The sequence below is a fragment of the Ambystoma mexicanum genome, chromosome 3p (assembly GCF_040938575.1).
Source record: "Ambystoma mexicanum isolate Mex_15411 chromosome 3p, UKY_AmexF1_1, whole genome shotgun sequence".
NCBI lineage: Eukaryota > Metazoa > Chordata > Amphibia > Caudata > Ambystomatidae > Ambystoma > Ambystoma mexicanum.
The window spans coordinates 779,175,064-779,194,220 of record NC_090925.1 but is presented as its reverse complement, the minus strand read 5'-3'; the positions used below and the strand labels follow the sequence as shown (position 1 = coordinate 779,194,220).

The 19,157-nt window shown below is 44.7% G+C and overlaps 1 protein-coding gene across 5 annotated transcripts in view; it reads right to left on the bottom strand.

Annotated features, from left to right (window-relative positions):
- The window catches only part of TEP1 (telomerase associated protein 1), a 2,409,067-nt gene that overhangs the window by 297,154 nt on the left and 2,092,756 nt on the right, over nucleotides 1–19,157 (bottom strand). For all 5 annotated transcript variants that reach the window (XM_069651741.1, XM_069651744.1, XM_069651746.1 and 2 more), the window contains 2 exons: nucleotides 17,973–18,133; nucleotides 17,369–17,479 (listed from right to left, as the gene is read on the bottom strand). In XM_069651741.1, the coding sequence (XP_069507842.1) occupies nucleotides 17,369–17,479; nucleotides 17,973–18,133 (272 nt within the window). The remainder of the gene's footprint in view (nucleotides 1–17,368; nucleotides 17,480–17,972; nucleotides 18,134–19,157) is intronic.

The window sequence follows — 19,157 nt, the reverse complement described above, 5'->3', positions numbered from 1 at the left end:
AAGATTGGAAAAGAATATTCTTTTTTCTATAAATTGATTGATGAAATACATCATAAGATTGTTTGACACTATTTTTTTTAATTTACGTTTATAATAAGGTTTGAACCTACAAAAAACATTTTACTTTGTGGTTGTATTTACAATAAACATTGGGTGTGCAGGGGACGGGAGAGATCCACAAGGTTGTGGACATCTGTTGTATTGTATCTCAAAGCTCCACTCATCCTAGAGACTGGACTGCCTCTTAGCTAGGGTGTGAATTGTGAAGGACTGCCACAGAGATATTCACACATTTCTTTGCACTGTACTGAGTAATATCCCTGTTGGCCATTGGTTACTGTATATATGTTTGCTAGATACATTTTGTGTTGGTTTTGTTATTACTGCTGAAGAATTACTTGTGTTTGACTTAAAAGGCCTTCAATAAATGTATATATATATTTTTGATATACACCTGACAGAGTAATTTGTGGTTTTGTTTACTGTGTGTGCTCATTGTGGGCTTTTAATCACCCCCTCCCCTCCTGGAACCTAGTCTTGACCGCCGCCAATGCTACCTTGATTGGCCTGGCTTGTCCAGAAGGTTACCCTGTTCCAAGAAACTAGGCTGTTCTTCTGAACCTCTGCCCACCAAGTCAGAGTTCAGAAATCCATCTTAACACTGACGATGTTACTGTTACCACCAAACTCTGAATGACCGCCTAAATCTGTGATTGATTTTCATTGTCTTGTCCAAAACGCACTTCTCTTAGGAGACCAACAAAAGAAACACATGCAAAACAACAACATATTCAGATATATATATACAAAGTCACATGAACACAGATACATCCTTCCACCTATAATTTGCACTGTCACAAATACACTCAAACACATTAAACAAGTCACAAACTGAAACACACACACACACTCCACCTTATTTGAAAAACACACACATATAATAAGGCCCATCTTGCTGCATCTCCATCACCAGGACCAAGGCGTATTCCCCTTGGAGTTCTCTCTGCTTCCGGGAGTTGAACTCTGCAGCTGATTTTCAAAGAAAGTGCAACTTGGGAGCACCACAAAAACATGTTTCCTTGTTGCCTTTTCGCTCTGCATTATCTAAGTGCAGACGCCACAGCCACAATTACCAGCAAGGCCCCGACTGTGGCTTCTTGTCGTGTCTGGCAGAGGATGACTGGCAAATCAAGGTGGTCTACTGTCTAAATGTAAGCCAGGGCAACGGAAGGTGGTGAGGGGCAAAGAATGGGCTTGGTGTGATGGGTAAATGAAGGGTGTGAGTGACAAGGAACTGGTGATTGAGCAATGTGGGCAAGGGAAGGAGCTGCATGCAAGGGAATTAAATTAATGGTTTAAGGATGGAGGGAAAGGGTAACAGGGGTCATTTTAAGAAACAGGGGGGCATTGGGAATGTGATGCAAAGGAAGGACAGCAGAGGGGTATGGAAAATAGGCTGAATGAGACAGAGGTACACATTTGGAACATTGGGTCAGCTGGTTGGCTGTTGCAGAGCTCTATGTCTGACCTGCATGCCACTGCACTCGATTGTGGGACTGGCTTGACGCCCTTTCTTTGTTCTGACTAACAGATGCAGACTTGCTTTATGAACGTGTTTCAATTACTACTTCTCTTATTTTTTTTAGGTTTCTTCATCACGTGACATGGCACTTTTGAAAGTACAAACAATTGTACATACTAAGTTTATATTTATAGTAGCGTTTAATAATAATTAGAATCTTAGTCTGTTCTCAGATGTATTTGACTTAGGATACAGACGATTGATAGGCTTCCCCTCTTGTAAATACATTGGTGCTTTGAAAACCAGATTTATTGAACAGTAAACTAGTTTGCAGAAAGATGTTTTTTGGTTTCTAATATTAAAGATGGAATAGGAGACGATGTAGTCTCTCATGCTTTCTGAATTGGAAAACATGGAACCAGGAAGACAGGGCTCAAATCCCAACCTTCCACACTTCATACATTTTGAGAGCCTGAGCAAATCACTTTTTTTATCACTGTGCGTTATTTTCTTCAACTATCTGTAGAAAGCCTTACACATATTGTTTTATACTCTTATAGTGTTAATCTCTAAATCATTTTCATTCATTTTAAAGCTTTATTCGGAATGGATATTCAGCACAATTCATCACAATAAAAAATGTATAAAAAATGTACATTTGAATACACACAACAATCTTAAAAATTACATATAAAAATGTAAAAGGGGGTCTCCTGGGACATCCCACTACTGAAGAAACCATCACTAGATCCTACAGCCCAATCACAACAGTCCCATTCCTGCTAAAGCTGCTGGACAGGGCAGTCTAAATTCAAATACAAGACTTCCTGGAGACCAACGACATCGTAGGTTCACGACAATTCGGTTTTAGGCCAGGACATGATACTGAATCAGCCCTACAAGACCTGAAAAACCAACTTGACCATTTTAGAGACGAGGGAAAACCTGCACTTCTCCTTGACCTGTCAGCTGCTTTTGACTTAGTGGACCACAATATACTCCGTCACCACCTTACAGCAGCTGCCAACTTCTCCCAAGAAGCCACCACATGGGTTCCCTCCTTTCGTAAAGGAAGATCAATGAGAGTCTTCTCAGACATAGCCAGCGCCCCTCTGCTCCCATTCTCTGTGGGGTCGCCCAAGGATCCTGCGTCTCTCCCACCCTATACAACACCTTCACCAAACCCCTCTTGGACCTCCTGGACTCCACTGGCATCTCGTACACAAATTATGCCAACGACACCTAAATCCTCCTTCCCTTGACCGGCTTTTATGACAATGACTCCATCACTATCAACAAAATGTACTCAACAATCCAGGCTTGGATGGCTACAAACCAATTATGCCTCATTGACGACAAGACGGAGATCCTACTGGTAGGATCACCAGCAACACTGAAGAAACACAACTTTCAATTCACTTTCTTCACTATCGACAGAAATCTGATCCCGGTTTCTACCTCAGTGAAAATGCTTAGATTCCATCTGGACCCAACTCTCTACCTCACGCGGCAAGTGAACTCTATTGCCTCATCATTTGCCTACACAACCAATCATACTGGGCCTTCCGAAAAGCCCTAAAAACTTTGCTATTCTCCTAACCTATGGACATGATAAGGCATGCCCCTTGCATGCCTCAGCAAGTGACATTGTGAAACCTCTCCTATGTCTGTAATGCTTTTCCCTCCACCCTCATTTTATGAAGCTTCCAGTAGCGTAACTGGTCTTGATAAAGTGCCTTGATGCCTCCGGGCTTAGGCGCTTTACAAATGCAAAAAATAAATAAATAATGGTATTTCCCCCTATGAGGAGAGAAAGCTTGCAACCTCATAACTCTTCCCAATATATAATTTAAGAAATACCCATCTACCTCCCTATTAATAACCATGTTCGGTGCACGTACCTAGCTGAGGCAAACACAACTTTCAACTCCAGTGTGCATGTTAAAAACTGCATGGCTTCTCATGTGCTCCTTAACCTTGACTCAATCAATAAAGCTTTCAAATACCTGCATCTTAGCTCTAGGGAAACCAGACAAATTAACATAAAATGGGTCTGAGTTTCGTTGGCTGATCGACAGAGGGGACATTCGCCGGATCTCGTCGATGGCCATGTCCAAGTGTACCAAGCTATATGCAGAATTTGTAGCCGAAAGCGAACGTATAAAGAACTTTCGTAAGGGGGGGGGGGTGGATTCTATCTAGTATATCTTTACATTTCCCCATCATATTACAAGGTAAACATTTCAGGCAGTTCTTCAATGTAGACCTTGATACCTCTAGCTTTTCCAAGGATTTGCTCTTTGTAGTCACTTTGAGCTCAATTTTATATTTCATTTGGCACTCAAAGGGGTTATCCCACAACGCTTTAAAGTTCAACCTACATAGCGAGTCCTTCACACGAAGTATCCAACCACACCTCTTGGCGCCTTCCAGTTCTAGAAGGTTCCTCAGGGTATCCCTGTAGGGAGCTAAAAAGGGGCCGAACCATACTCTTACCCTAATACAATACAGGTTTAAGGGCAATCTGGTCAGCTATATGCCACACATGAAGGTCGATTTGGATCAATGAGGTAGGGGCATTTTTTGGAAGAAAAGCAATAGCTTCTTCAGAAAGATGTTCTCAATTGAAGATAATTATGTTATGTTAGAATAGCCCCAAATCTCTGTACCATAAAGAGCTGCTGGCAAAGCTTGTTTTTGAAATAGTTCCAATGCAGGCGAGATTGCCCCACTACCATAACTTGTAAAGAAGGAATGGATACCCCCTCATATTTACTTAGGGTGATTTTAGCTTTAAGGAGATGGTCCAACCATCCCCCAGTTTCATTAAACCTAATCCCCAAGTAATCGAAGAACTTTACCTGTTCCAATTTTGAGCCCTTAACCTCTATATTTATCACACCCGATACCTCTTCCGCCAACACTGCCTTCTCAAGATTCCAACCCCTACTATAGGACTCATTCGCCTCTCACTTCCCACTGCTTACTTTCACCCCTAAGTCTCGGCCTCAACTATGGGTCATCCCATTCATATGCTCTCTCCGAACAGACATGCGTTGGCTGCTGCGCAATTGGAGGCGTAACCACTTGCATGAGGACCTGCAACTCTACCTCTCTGCCCTGAACTCTCTCAAGTCCACTCTTGATAGAGCTAAAAGGGAATTCTACCTAACCCTCATTGACTATCACTCCAACCATCCTTACCGGCTACAGGACACCCTAAACACACTCTTCACTCCTCCTAGTTCCAGGACTATCAACTCCACTCTCACAGCTAATGGCCTAGCTGAATACTTTGCTGCAAACATTTCCAAAATTAGAGACTCTCTCCTGACCTTCCTCACACATCCTCCTCCTACATTTTACACTTCGCCTACGCTACAATTATCCACTGCTTTCAAATAATGTGGAACCCATACACGTGTTTTAGGCAAGACATGCCACAAACAATTTGTACAGAATGTAATGTAGTATGCCACATTCAAAAATGCGGAACATAGACACAGCATTAAACACCACCAACAATTTGAAGATTCTATAAGTCATGCTAGTCAATCAGCCGTCTTGGACCTCAAAATCCAAATGGATGGGTATGCAGTAATAAAATCGTGGCAAAAATATTGCTTTAGAAAAAAATGGAGGCAAAAATGCTGTGGTTTGACCCGGTAAAGGTGTACCCCATTATACCATTTAAGGGCAGTGGGGTTTGCAGGGATGTCCCCCTCCCCTTAAATGGTATAATGGATCAGAGGGTAGCGGTGGTGTGCCCTGCATCCTTTACATGGATTGCAGCGGCAAAACCACTGCCTTTTTGCCACGATTTTTTGAGTAAACGACCATTTTTGTTGTTTTGTTTTTAACACATGGAACCAATGGATGAGGCAAAGGATAACGGCAATCTGGCCATGCTCCTGCTGTTAGACCTCTCGGCAGCATTTTATCTTGTTGATCATCAGATCCTCACAGATCACTTGCCTACAGCAGCTGCCTTCTCCAGCAACGCATCTAACTGGATCCAGTCATTTCTTTCCAAACAAACTACCAGGGTCTTCGCATCGACAGCCTCAGCCGACCCTATCCACTGCGGCCTCCCACAAAGCTCTTGCGTCTCGCCGACGCTTTACAATATCTTCACAAATCTCCTCTTCGACCGTCTTGACAACTTAGGTGTCACCTACACGAACTACCCTGATGATAACCAAGTTCTCATCACGCTGACAGGTTGCTATGACGACGGCTCTAAACTGATCAATGACATATACTTTGAGATTCAGGCGTGAATGGCAAACCATACCCTTTGTCTAAATTATGAGAAGACGTAACTATTGATTGTCAGATCTCAAATACGTTTTAACAAACTAGACCCCGATATACGTCCTTCGACATTGATGGGAACTCGATCAAAGTTTCCAAGGAAATCAAAACTTTGGGAGTCTATTTAGACTCAACCCTGTCGCTCAAGAAACAAGCGAGCTCCACTGCATCCTCTACTGCTTATACTAACAAGCTCATTAACGCATGCAAATCATTTCTCTCACCTAACAGCTGCATCACGCTTGCCAGGACCTTAGTACTATCCAAAATCGATTATTGTAACACCTTGTTCCTAGGTTCCTCTGAACGGAACCTCAACAGGCTTCAGGTCTTACAGAATAACGCCTTAAGATCTGTGCTAAACATCCCTAGATCCAACCATATCATCAGTTTTAGACAGGATGCCCACTGGCTCCCGGTGCGCGACAGAATCTCTCTCCGTACATTAGTCATCACCCACAAATGTCTGTCTAACTCTGCCCCCAGGTACTTGTCGGACAAATTTTCCAAACGCCAATCAACCAAACCTACCAGAACTCTGTACTCGCACTGCCTTACTGTTCCGAGGTTCAAATTGAAAAGAGCTGGAGGAGCTAGCTTGCCTGTACTGGCAGCTAAATCTTGGAACTCCCTCCCTCTCACAATCAGAATTGAACCGTCTTCCTGGACCATTAGAGCCAAAGTAAAGAGTTGGTTACTCGATAAGAAACACTAACAGATTTAACACTTATGCACCTGTTCAATTACATGCATTACCATTTGTAAATACTATCTGTATGGTACTGCCGCCCAATCTGTAACATCCGGCATCCCTCCCACATGCTCACTTGTATTTATTCTGTAACTCGAATAACTGTAACCACCAGTCGAATTGCAAGTTTTTGTTTTAATCGTTTTGTATGTCTGTAACCTTCTCTTAAGTCCTTGCGCCCAGTTACCCCAGGGTTCGGTGCGTGTTACAAATAAATAAACTAGTCATGTCGTCTACACAATAAAACAGGTGATTGCACTGATATCTCGAGATTGAACACACATTAAGACTATTCACTTTCATACTGATAGATAATGCATGCAACATAAAAATATTAAAGAATGTTCATATTTTTGTGATAACATATGAGGACAGGACATGACATCATAGACAGTGAATACTCTTTAGCAGATCACAAGCCTATATTATTGACTGTTGGTTATGCAACATATCTGAGGATCATAACATACATTTACACGTAACCCCTTCATAATACAGACACTTGTGTGTTCATACCACACAACCTGCACACTGTATTTTTTCAAAGAATATTGTTGGACACATCAGAGTCAACCTTGAACAATACACCTGCCATACATTCCAAACTCAGTCAGGACTTCATTAGCCACATTTAACTTCTTGTTATTTGAGGTCACACCTTGATACACACATGGCAATTACAAATAACTTACATTTTATTCTTAAATTTTCATTCAACAGACATTGTTTTACAGTTGGTTAAACTTTTTGATTTATGTAGTGTTTACATAATTGTACGGCATGCACTGCACAATACACACATCAAAATGGTAGCACCCTTACAGCATGGTGATGTTATCACATTGATGACGTCAGAGTATGACCATCCTTTAATGATCCATAAAATGGAGATGCATAATGCTAGCAAGTTAGGAAAGCCTCGTTTTAGTGTTGCCACATAAGGAGGGAGATGGGACCAAGCTAGGATGTTCACTTCCAAGCTATCAATCAACAGTGGAGGTATGTGCTTACATACAGTTATACTCAAAAATACAAGTCAATAAGCACCAACGCACATGTTATTAACCAATGATCTAGAACCATCACACGTCTTTCTATTTTTCTTTTTTCTTTGTTACAGGACACTTTTTAACATTGCGCTCAGGCTAGTTCATGTAATTCATTATACAGTGGCACTCACATATACAAAACTATGTTAGCAAAACATATGTTTGTTTCTTGTAATGCTTTTTTTGTGTTCTTTCTATTGTTGCAGATCCTTGAAAAAGGACTTATGTCCAAAATGCAGCAGATCGTTATGGAATGAAAGCCTGTTTAATTTCATAAAATAACTCAGTTGCAAGAATGCAAACCTGTGGACAAGTAATAATTAGAGGTCGACAGTAATGGTTATAGGAATATTAGAAGGATTTGCCAGAGGAGGTACGCCCGGTTTCTAACAGATCCTTTGTTACAATTTATTTTCATAAAGGCCCTCCTGGACTCAGGAAGTAAAAGAACAGCAATTCAGGTAGATCTAGCCGAATAAGAGAAGAGAGTAAAAGATCACAAAAGCCTTCCAATGGGAGTGGGGATAAGTCTGCTATCGGACAGGGAATGTAAGAGAAAGGGTGGAGTATGTGCCTTGTCAAATGGGGGCAGTAGCCTCTCTCAGAAAGAGATGGGAGGTCTAGGGAGAAGAACAGAACAATTCCTAACTTTGAGGACAAGGGCCATGAAGAAAGCCTCAATCATTTTCCCTGTCCCATGTGCCAGAGTAATGTGGTGCAAATTGCTCACCAATGTGTTTGTTTCAAAGCCTACAGACCAGACTAGGGGTCCAGACAAGCAGTGGTGGGAAAACAGCAACCTTCAGTACTCCACGTCATCCGCAAAGAAAGACCTGACAAATTGACTCAATCCGTTGTACAAGATACCCTACACCACCGGAAAAACAGCACTGAGCGGAAGGAGGAGGGCCAACAACACCACACCCATGCATCAAAGAAAACAAATGCAAAGAGATCACCAGCGTGGGCTACAGACTCCCTAGGCCCCCAGAGAGAGAACCGAAAGAGGGATGCCACAATACATATTTGACAAACTTTAGGGAAGCATGGACAAACGTCCTGAATTCAAACATGACCAACGTCCTTCCATGGGGTGCCATCATTACAGATTGGCAAGCCCACATGGCGAAAGTAGATGGGGCTTAGCCCCCTATTTAATGCTTTTGCCAAATGTAAGGTCTTCAGGGCGGTGACAGGGAAGACAGATTTGCTGGGGAAAGTAAACCAACCACCAGAGGAGCTGGGCTATAAGAAGAACCCACTGCAAACAGGAAGTGTGGGTTATTTAGGTAAGGTCACAGGAGGTGGAAGTGGTAGAGCAGGTGACCAGCAGGAGGAAGAAATGAGCAGTGAAGTGTACAGGGAGCTATTGGAAAAAACAGAGGTGTTGGTTCAGTGATTGCAGTGGTACTGCGGTGTGAGTTTGCATGTTTGTGTAGCAAGTGTGGTTAGGAAGGTTACAGTAGAATAAGTTACTTACCATCTGGTAACGTTCTTTCGACTGGATGTTCCTCCAACGTAGTCCTCATCTTAGATGTATTCCATCCAGCTTTAGCTGCTTCAGAATTTTTTCTCGGCAGAGGGCGCTGTGCGTCGATGTCGTTGAGTCGAAGTCCCTCGAAAGCCTCCGTCGAGGGTGATGTCATCGGGTATACAAGTAGCACGCGCGGCACCCGTTGGCCTCCGTTCTATTTTTCCCCTCTTGCTCTGCTGTATAGATAATGTAGGTAGCCAGGTGTCAGCCTTGCGAGAGTTGAAGTGGTAATAACACCGGAAAATCTACAGAGGGGTAGGATGGGAGGGCGATGAGGAATACGCTGGAGGAACATCCAGTTGAAAGAACGTTACCAGTCGGTAAGTAACTTGTTCTTCGAATGGATTGTGTCCTACAACGTATTCCTCATCTTAGATAGACTCTCAAAGCAATCTAGAAAGCTCTCTGAAGGAGGGAGTAGATGTATTATTTTATATAGCTGAATATAACACTGCTTTACCAAAAGCAAGCTCTTTAGAGTGAGAAGCATCCAGACTATAGAATTTAGAAAAAGTGTGCAGCGATGACTAAGTTGCTGCTTCACAGAGTGATTTTATGGGAACACCTCTTTGAAGGGCTGTCGAAGAGGCAATGCCTCTGGTAGAATGGGCCCTCAAGCCTTCTGGTGGATCTTTGCCCACCAATTTGTAGCATTCTGGAATGCAAAGCACAATCCAACCGTGATAGGGTTTGTTTTGACACCGATTGACCCAATTTCCTTCCAGTGTAGCCAATGAAAAGTTGATTATCCACTCTAAGCTTGGAGAGCCTAGAAATGTAAAAACGTAGAGCTCTTCTCGGGACCAGCCTTTGCAATCTTTCCTCCTCCTTACTGGGATGAGGTGGAGGATAGAGCGCGGGCAGAATCATTTTCTGATTTAAATGGAAATCAGACACAATTTAGGTAAGAATGAAGGTTTAACCCTCAATACAACCCTGTCCCTGTGGAACAAAGTATAGGGTGGCCCAGAAGATAGTGCCTGTAATTTGCTCACTCTTCGTGCAGATGTTAAAGCAACCAGGAAAACAGTTTTCAACGTTAGTAATCTTAATGGATAAATGTGCAAGGGTTCAAAAGGGGCACACATTTAAAACTTTAGAACCAGATTCAGGTCCCAAACTGGGACTTGGAAAGAAGAAGGAGGAAACACATCTGTGAGTCCCTTTATGAATTGTATTATCAAAGGAATTTTAAAGTAGGAACATTCTTCCGAAGAGCGCTTGAAAATGGAAAGCGCTGCAAGATAACCTTTAATGGTCCCAACATTGAGGCCTCTATGTGCCAGGGAGAAAGGGAAAGACAACACTTCCAGCGGCAATGGTACAGAGATTCTGTTGCTGGCCTTCTTGCCGAAAGCATCACCTCCATGACGTCATCGGGAAGGTCCCAATCCTTTCATCTCAGCCGTTCAGATACCAAGCATGAAGGTTGAGAGTCCTGACCTCTGGATGGAGAACCTGGCCCTCCATTTGTGAGAGAAGGTCCTCTCTCTGAGAAAGACGTAATGGAGGACAGATGGACAGGTCTAGAAGGTCCGGGTCCAACCTTCTCCTGCTCCAATCCGGGGCAATTAGGATCATGCGGTTTCCGAACCGTCTCAATCTCCTGATGACTTGAGGAATGACGGGAATCGGAGGGAACGCGTATAGCAGTGGGAAGTTCCACTCCACCACGAACACGTCCTCTAGGGCTCATCTCGGGGGAAAATCCCTTGAGCAATACTTTTCGCACTTTCAGTTGATTCTGGTCACATACACGTGTACTTGCGGGGTTCCCTAAAGGGTGAAGATCTCCTGAAGGTCTTCCTGAGCCAGTTCCCACTCGTGGGACACCGTGCTCTGCCTGCTCAAAGCGTTCGCCGTCATATTCTACTCCCCGGCTATATGAACTGCTGCGAAGGAGATTCCTTCTTGAATTGCCCAATACCAGAGCCGCATTGCCTCTCTGCACAGAGGTAGTGACCCTACACCACCTCTTTGGTTTAGGTAATGCATGGCCACTGTGTTGTCCATCACAGTGGCCATGCACTGACAGATGGCAGAAAAGCCTTCAGCGCTAGTCTGATTGCTCTCAGCTGTAAAAGGTTGATGTGAAGTTTGGGCTCCGATGGAGACCAACAACCGCTGATTGTCAGATTGTTTGCATGAGCTCCCACTCCCATGAGTGAGGCGTCCGTCATTACTGTAATCTCCGGCCATGGTTGCCAAAAATGTTCGCCTTTTAGGATGTTCTCTGTGCAAGTCCACCACAGAAGATCCTGCCGAACCTTGTTCGGAATCTGAAGGAGATCTGTCATTTGTCCTGAGAACTGGGAGCATTGAGTCTTTAAAGCCCATTGAAGGGATCTCATCCTGAGGCGTGCTTCTGGCACTAGGAAAATGCAGGATGCCATGAGGCCAAGCAACCTACAGAAGTCGTAGGCATGCAGACTTTGGGCATTTTGGAATGTTGAAACCATCTGAAGAATGTCTTCAGCCCTCGACTTGGGAGGAGAGCTCTTTCCCAAGGATGTGTCTAATACAGCCCCTATGTACTGGAGCTGTTGGGAAGATGTCATTTGTGACTTCTTGAAATTGAGGGAGAAGCCCAGTCTGTGGAAGAAGTGGCAGGTGATTTTCAGATGATCCAGGGCTTGTTCGGCAGAACGTGCCCTGATCAACCAATCGTCCAGGTAGTGGTAGACGTGAATCCCCCCTCTCCTGAGGTGCGCTGCCACCACTACCATCAACTTGGTGAAGACCCTCGGGGCGAAGGTCAGCCCGAATGGTAGGATTCGAAACTGATCGTGCGAGTCGCCAACTACGAACCTCAGGTATTTTCTGTGCTTGAGATCGATTGGCACATGAAAATAAGCATCCTGGAAGTCCAATGACACCAACGAATCCTGAAGTTGAAGGGCCTGAAGGATCTGGGAAAGAGTGACCATCTTGAACTTGTCCTTCCTGAGGAGCTTGCTCAAGTCTCTTAAGTCCAAGATGGGTCTCAGTCTTCCATCCTTTTTGGGAATCAGAAAATATGGGGAGTACCATCCCTTGTTGTTCTCCGCTACATGTACTGGTTCTATAGCACCTCTCTCCAGCAGGGTTAAGACTTCCTGCTGTAGGAGCGGGTCTGGAAACTTTAAATACTGTCTCCCTGGTGGATTGCTTTGAGGTTGCGTTAGAAAAGGGAGGCAGTAACCTTGGGCTATTATTTCTAGTGCCCAAACATCTGAAGTAATGGCTCACTATTCTTGCAGATGCTGGGACAGCCTGCCTCCCACAGTTGTCTTGTGATGCAAGTCCTCAAAGGGGTTTTGTGGTGGTTGCTGCGGCCGCTGATGGTAAAGAGGCTGCAGCTGGGGCTGGCTTTGCACGTTTTCCTCGTCCACCACAACTGGTTTTTCTCTGGCCTCTTTGACTGGCCATTCCTCTCGCCTTTCCATATGAGGAGTAGTAACGATAGGATCGTCCCCTCCAAGATTGTCCTGATGCACGATAAGGCTGAGGTTGCCTAACAGCAGCTCCTAAAGATTTGGCAGCCGCTTTTGAGGTCTGCAAGCTCTCAAGGCTCTCATCAGCCTTGTTGCCAAAAAGGTGAGACCCGTTAAAGGGCATGTTCAAAAGACTGTTTTGCATGTCTGGTGCAAAACCCGACTTTCGGAACCACGCATATCTGCGCATCACTGTGCTAGTGGCCATGGACCTGCTCACACTATCTGCAGTATCCAATCCAGATTGAAGGGATTCCTGCCTGGCCTCCTTTCATTCTCTAACGATGGCTAGGAATCCTTCCCTTTCTTCCCCTTCTGGTATGTGCTCTGCCGCCATTGCAATGCACTCCCACAGAGTGTACGAAAATGTTGCCAAGGCACATGTGGAGTTGCTAGATTTTAACGCCATACTCCCAACTGAAAATACCTTGCGTGCCCAACCATCCACAAGCTTGTTGTCCTTATCCGGAGGGATGGAAGAGTACGCCACCTTATTTGAAGCTGTGGCTGCCTGGACCACCAGACCCTCAGGAGTAGGGTGTCTGGACAGATAGCCGGGTTCGCTACTGGAAGGGCGGTATTTTGTAGTGAGGGACTTATTCACAGGAGGAATTGAGTCTGGGGTCTCCCAATTTTTGGCCATCCTATTTTGGAAGGCTACATGGAAGGGTAAAATCGGATCTTTGGTGGGGCCATGATCCAATATATCAGTCAGATCATCTTGGATGAACCGAGTTGGTGGTTTAGCCCATCCTAAATAATCGACCACCTTGGTCATCAGCTGCCTGTATGAGGGACTGGCATGTTCCCCTGGTTCTGGCCTGCCAAAACCTGTTTCAGGTGAAGTGTCAATTCCACTTGCATTATGCAAGCTTTCCACCAGATCCCTCCTTCTGCTTTCCTCAGAAATCAGACATTCTGGGACATTAGGGGTGCCATATTCTAGGCCAATAGGAACCTCCCACCTCCTCAGACCTCTCTTGTTCTTCAAAAGTTGAAATTAAGGATTTAAAAAATGATTTCCTTGGTAGAGGTTTATACATTTTTTTCTGGAGGAGGTGTTGCAGAAGAGACTGAAGGCTTTACAGTCTTTGCAGCTTTTTATTTTGCTGCCATTTTGAAAGTTTCTGGCTGAATTGGAACATTTGGCGCTGAGGGCTTCGGGGTCGACGTCGACAAAGGCGTCGATGGCGCAGACGAAATAGCAGTCGTCGACGGAGCTGGCTTCTAGGCGCTCTTCGAAGGCTCGCCCTTCAAGGTGTGTCGGGTTCCGGACAGCATCGGTGACCTTGAGCGGTCGACTCGACTGGAGCGATATTTTTCGCTCAGGGTCCTGGAGGGTTCCCGATCTTTTCTCCTTTGATCACCCAGGCTCGAGGGCGTGCGAGTGTCGGAACGGTAATGATCCTGGCTGGCTTCCGAGGAAGGCGCGGACCGAGGCTTAGCCTTTTCAAAAACCTCCATCATTTTAATTCTAAATGCTTCCCATTCTTCGGAGGAAGAATGTTTTGTGGGGCATTTCATTCTCTTGGGAGATTCGTCCAAGGACGAGGTGGAAGGGGACTGGTGACATCTTTTTTTGGACTTTTTCATCGAAGACGAAGAATGGTTTGAACCACTTCGGGACCTAGACCGATGCTTTTGCCTTTCGCGTCAAGGAGATTTCTCCTCATGGGACCCCGACTCGATGCTTGAGGCTTTTCGGTCAGGTTTTCGACCTACCTGTGGTTTTCCCTTCCTCTCTCGCAAGGCCTTCCACGTCATTGCCTGACACTTCGTACAGGCCTCCATGTTGTGGCCTTCACTGAGGCACCACAGGCACTCTCGGTGCGGATCCGTGATGGACATTTTGGAACCGCAGGATTTACACTTTTTGAATCCTGAACACGGGGTAGTCGGGGTCGACGACGAGGACATCACGAATATCGCTTCACAATAACTATTTCACAGAACTACTCGAGGCGCGCCGAGTCTCTGAATCAACACGTACTGCGGAAAAACAGAACTGAGGCCAACGGCGCTGCGCGTGCTACTTGTGTACCCGATGACGTCACCCTCGACGGAGGCCTTCAAAAGACTTCGACTTGACGACATCGACGCACGGCGCCCTCTGCCGAGGAAACATTTCCGAAGCAGCTAAAGGTGGATGGAATACATCTATGAGGAATACATTGGAGGACACAATCTATTCAAAAGGCATATTTGTGAAACATGCTTACAGGGTGAAAGGGGGGTGTTTGAGTAGAAGTTGTTGTTGGAGGGGGTAGTGGTTTGGAGGGGGTAGCGATTTGGATGACTGACCAGTGGTCTGCAGGGAGGAGTAACAGTTTATAGGAAGGAGAAATAGTTTGGAGGGAGGAATAGTGGTTGGGAGGAGGAGAGAAGTAGGCGGAGAAGGAGAGAAGTAGTGGTGGGAAAGGAAGAGTAATGGAATGGAGTGGGAGGAGTAGTAATATCAAAGGGGGAGGTGAGAACTCAGGAAGAGTGAAACATAGGACAGACAAGAGTGGTGGGAGTAGTAAGGTGGACTGATACTGTAGTAAGAGTTGTAAGGGTGCAGAAGGAAGAGACTGACACACAGGTGGCATAGGGATTGCTACAGACTTATTCAGTATAAAAATAAAGATAACACCCATCTGTACATAGATCTATGAGGAGTTTCCCTTCCTCAACTAAAGTGCTAATGGGTCTGTCAGGATGACCTTGTAACTTAAAGAGTCCATCGTCCTGTGTCAATCATTCCTATCTCTGTCCCTTACACTTATAACTAAACTAAAGGTTGCACCAATGTTCTTGGTCCAGGAGAATGACTCCCTCCTCCTCCTCGACTGGATGGCACAGTTCTGAGTGCAAGGTCCTCACCAGGGTGGAATGACTCCCTACCCCTGGTTTTAATACTTCACAAAGGACTGCTGATCTTTTAAAACTCTGCATCAAAAAGTTAACTATTTCTTCACTCCAGTGGGAATGACTCCCTGCCCCTGGATTACTGGTTTGATCCTCCTTGCAAGCTCAATTACCAGAAGGACTGCCTTCTCCTGATGTCTGGCCTCACTGTTTTTCACCACACAAAGCCAGGGGGAATGACTCCATTCCCCTGGACTTTCTTTTCACTTAGTTTCACAATTCTACAATGCCAGGGGAATGACTCCCTTCCCCTGGCCTTTCTTGGCTTTATTTTCACAGTTCACAATACCGGGGGAATGACTCCCTTCCTCTGGCCTTTATTTCACTTTGGTTTCCCTGTTCAGCACTTGTTTTCACCCTTGGGTTTCTCAGCAATACAGTTCATGCACCAGTAGGTCCCTTGACCCATGCTTCCCCACTATGGGCCACTTGGTTCTCTGGCTTGCCAAGTGCTGCCCTGAGGAAGAGGACTCAACTCTCTCTCGTGCCCTCCGTCGTCACAGGTCCCACACCCATAGTTTTATATTCTTTAGTTTTGGCAGATCTGGTTCACTTTCCTGCCAGGCACTGCCACAAAGAAGATGACATCTATCTTCCCCTTTCTGGCTGGCATTTGGGTCCCAGATACTCTTTTCCCTACGTCTTCCAGACTAGGGGCCTGATCACGAGTTGGGCGTTAGCCCTTAAATGAGGCAGTAACTATGTTACTGCCTCATTTAAGGGCTGGCCCCATCGTGAGTCTGACGTGTTTACCCCTAGCTCAGATCTGGGGGTAAACACGCAGAGAAAATACCCATTTTCGGTGCAATTACCACACGGTAATTGCACCAAAAATTCCCCATTGCGTCCAATGGACCCAATGATGAATGGGGATTTACCAACCTGTAATACCGCCGGACGGGTGGGCGCTAATGCTAATAAAGTTGGGCGTTATCCCACCTGGGATATCGCCCAACTCTTGATCAGGCCCTTGGTATACTCACCTGCCAAGTACTTTGATGAGAAAGGTATCCCCACTCGTTATTTTAGTACAGGGACGTGTTCCCCTGTGGTTTCTAGGCCACACCAGTACATGGCTTTCCTGAACCAGGGAGCTGGCTGCTCTCCGTTCTGCCCTGTTCGGCTCTGCGTCTCCTTCTGACTTCCCAGGCTTCACAGTCTGGCGATCTGTTTGGCTGCTTCTCTCTTTCTCGTAGTCCTTTCTTGGGTTTTATGATGAGTGAGCAAAAACTAGAATGTTGGCTAGTTCTCATCATGAGATGGCCTCATGGGTAGGGGCTCCACTCAGGGAGAAGTGATGACATCTCGGGGTTCGTCACAGAGTACAAGGTAAGAGGCGAGCATAGGCATGATTGAAGGAGCCTGAATCTAATTGAGGAAGTGCCAGGCACAATCCCATTGGAACACTAACAACTGGATAGAGTAGGGACAGCTAGTAGGTCCCTGAGGGAGTTTAAATAGCCAACTTTTAGACTGCAATCTTCAGAACAAGGCAGATGTTAGACAGTAAAGGTTACTACTTAGTAGAACTAACCTGGGGTTGCAGAAGCCTGGGTTAGGGTGGTTGGTAATTTGGAGATGAGAGAGCCCACACCAATTTTAATAAACACCCTTGAACTGTATCTGAAACGTGGTGCATTCATTGGCCCATCTGTCATACAGTCAATGCCATTCTTCACAAATATTCATGCAAGGAAATTTCAATACACTCATAACACACAAAATATGCAACAAATGGTGCTAGTGACCGCTTAATTAATCCATGGATATTGAGGTAAACATATTCAAAGTATGTTTAGATTCAATCTCAGGACTTACCAAGATAGAGGAGGAAGTCCAAGCACAGCCTGTGATCCAGTCGCGATGGCATGCTGGCAGTGACCTTGAGAGAGATGGAACACTGGATGCTGTTTCCCAACACAGCAAACTCTGATCAAACGTGAACAGAAATGGTTAGATGAGAAAGCATGTCCTATTTAAGAGCAGTCGACCATTAAGGCAGCATTTGGCAGCAGATTAAAGCTTGTATGCATCTACACTTTACACCAGCTGACCAGCTAAGCAAGAAGCTGTAGAGATGTAAGAACCAAACGTGACTGTATGGCAAACCTCCTGCAATGTACAGAACGCTTGATGGAATTCCAGTATGCACAGGACAGCAGCCCAGAGTTAAGAAACACTAAGTCTATCCAATCGGCTCAGATTTACACTCCAACAGAGGAAATAAGAACCAGACCCAGAACATTTAAAGATAGAGATCAAGTGATACAATACAAGCAGTCCCTTTTTAAAGTAGCATAATATCTCAATTTCACAATCTGCAGGCTATGAAGTCACCAGATCAGCTGAACACAAATAGAGAAAGCAGCAGTGAATGTAGTCCCTTGAAAACGTGTTAAATCAATGCAAAGTCCTGCCTTACCCTGTCCTTGCTTCCAGTAGCCAGAAGTTGTCCATCTGGGCTGAAAGCACAGCAAGTGACGCCAGCCGTGTGGCCTCGAAGCACAGCACAGGGCGATAGTGGAGAGCTGCTACCACTACTCATTAGCAGGTTCACCAGCCAGATGTGAACTGTGCAGTCCTCTAAATGAAGGGAAAAGAACAGTAAAGTCTAATTTAAAAAGCAAAGGTCTCAAAGGGCAATATCTTGATTTGCACAAGGTCGTGCTATATTCACAAAACAGGACCACTGTACTTCCTTGGTTGTCAGATATACATAACAGACACCTGCATTTATTTCATCATTAATGAATAATAAAATGAATATTTAAATTGTCCTTTAGATCATGTCCCAGTTGCGCTACATTCATTCATTACTACAAATGTATCCAGTTCACCATATTTCATTCCATAAATCATTACACATATATGAAAACTCTGTATTCAAACAAATATATCTTATGGCTAGCTTCATACTAAATGTATTTCTATTTCTTAAATATTATTTCGGGAATAAAAAACAATTCCCATAAAAAAACATACAAAAATACAATAAGACATTTTAGTGCAGATAAAACCGATCAAATAGATATAAAATGTGATACACTCAGATGCAAAAAAATGAAGAAGGCAGACCAATATTCTGAGATTTTAAAATTTCAATAAACATTTCCTGATATACACAGCATGCCTCAGAAATGCTAAGAGAGCCCAGCCAACTCGTGGTGAGTCGGCCCACAGCAAATAAAGCAAGGCAGGTCTATACTGCAAAAACCCTAATTCACGCAGAAGCGGTCTCAAGAGTTGTGCTCCAAGTTCTGAAAAAATCAGGCAAAACAGCAGGAAATGGGCCAATTTCTCCTTGGCAGAGTCACATAGCAAACTGAATATCACTATCACTCTCCCATGCTGCAATCACCGCTCTCAAAAGGAGGCAATTAAAGCATGCCCTTTTTAACGGGATTCGCTCAGAAGGATTTTCAGCCCACAGCAAGTACTTTTGGGGACCCTTGGCAGTAATGATCGCATACCTCCTATTTGAGGCCTTCAGCATGTCCAAAGTATCCCCTTTCTTCAAATTGTGTGAGAGGAAACTAGTTTTGATCATTCTAACCACACTGCAAGGCAGAAGGTTCATAGAATAAAAGTACTGAGCTGTGTTCATTTC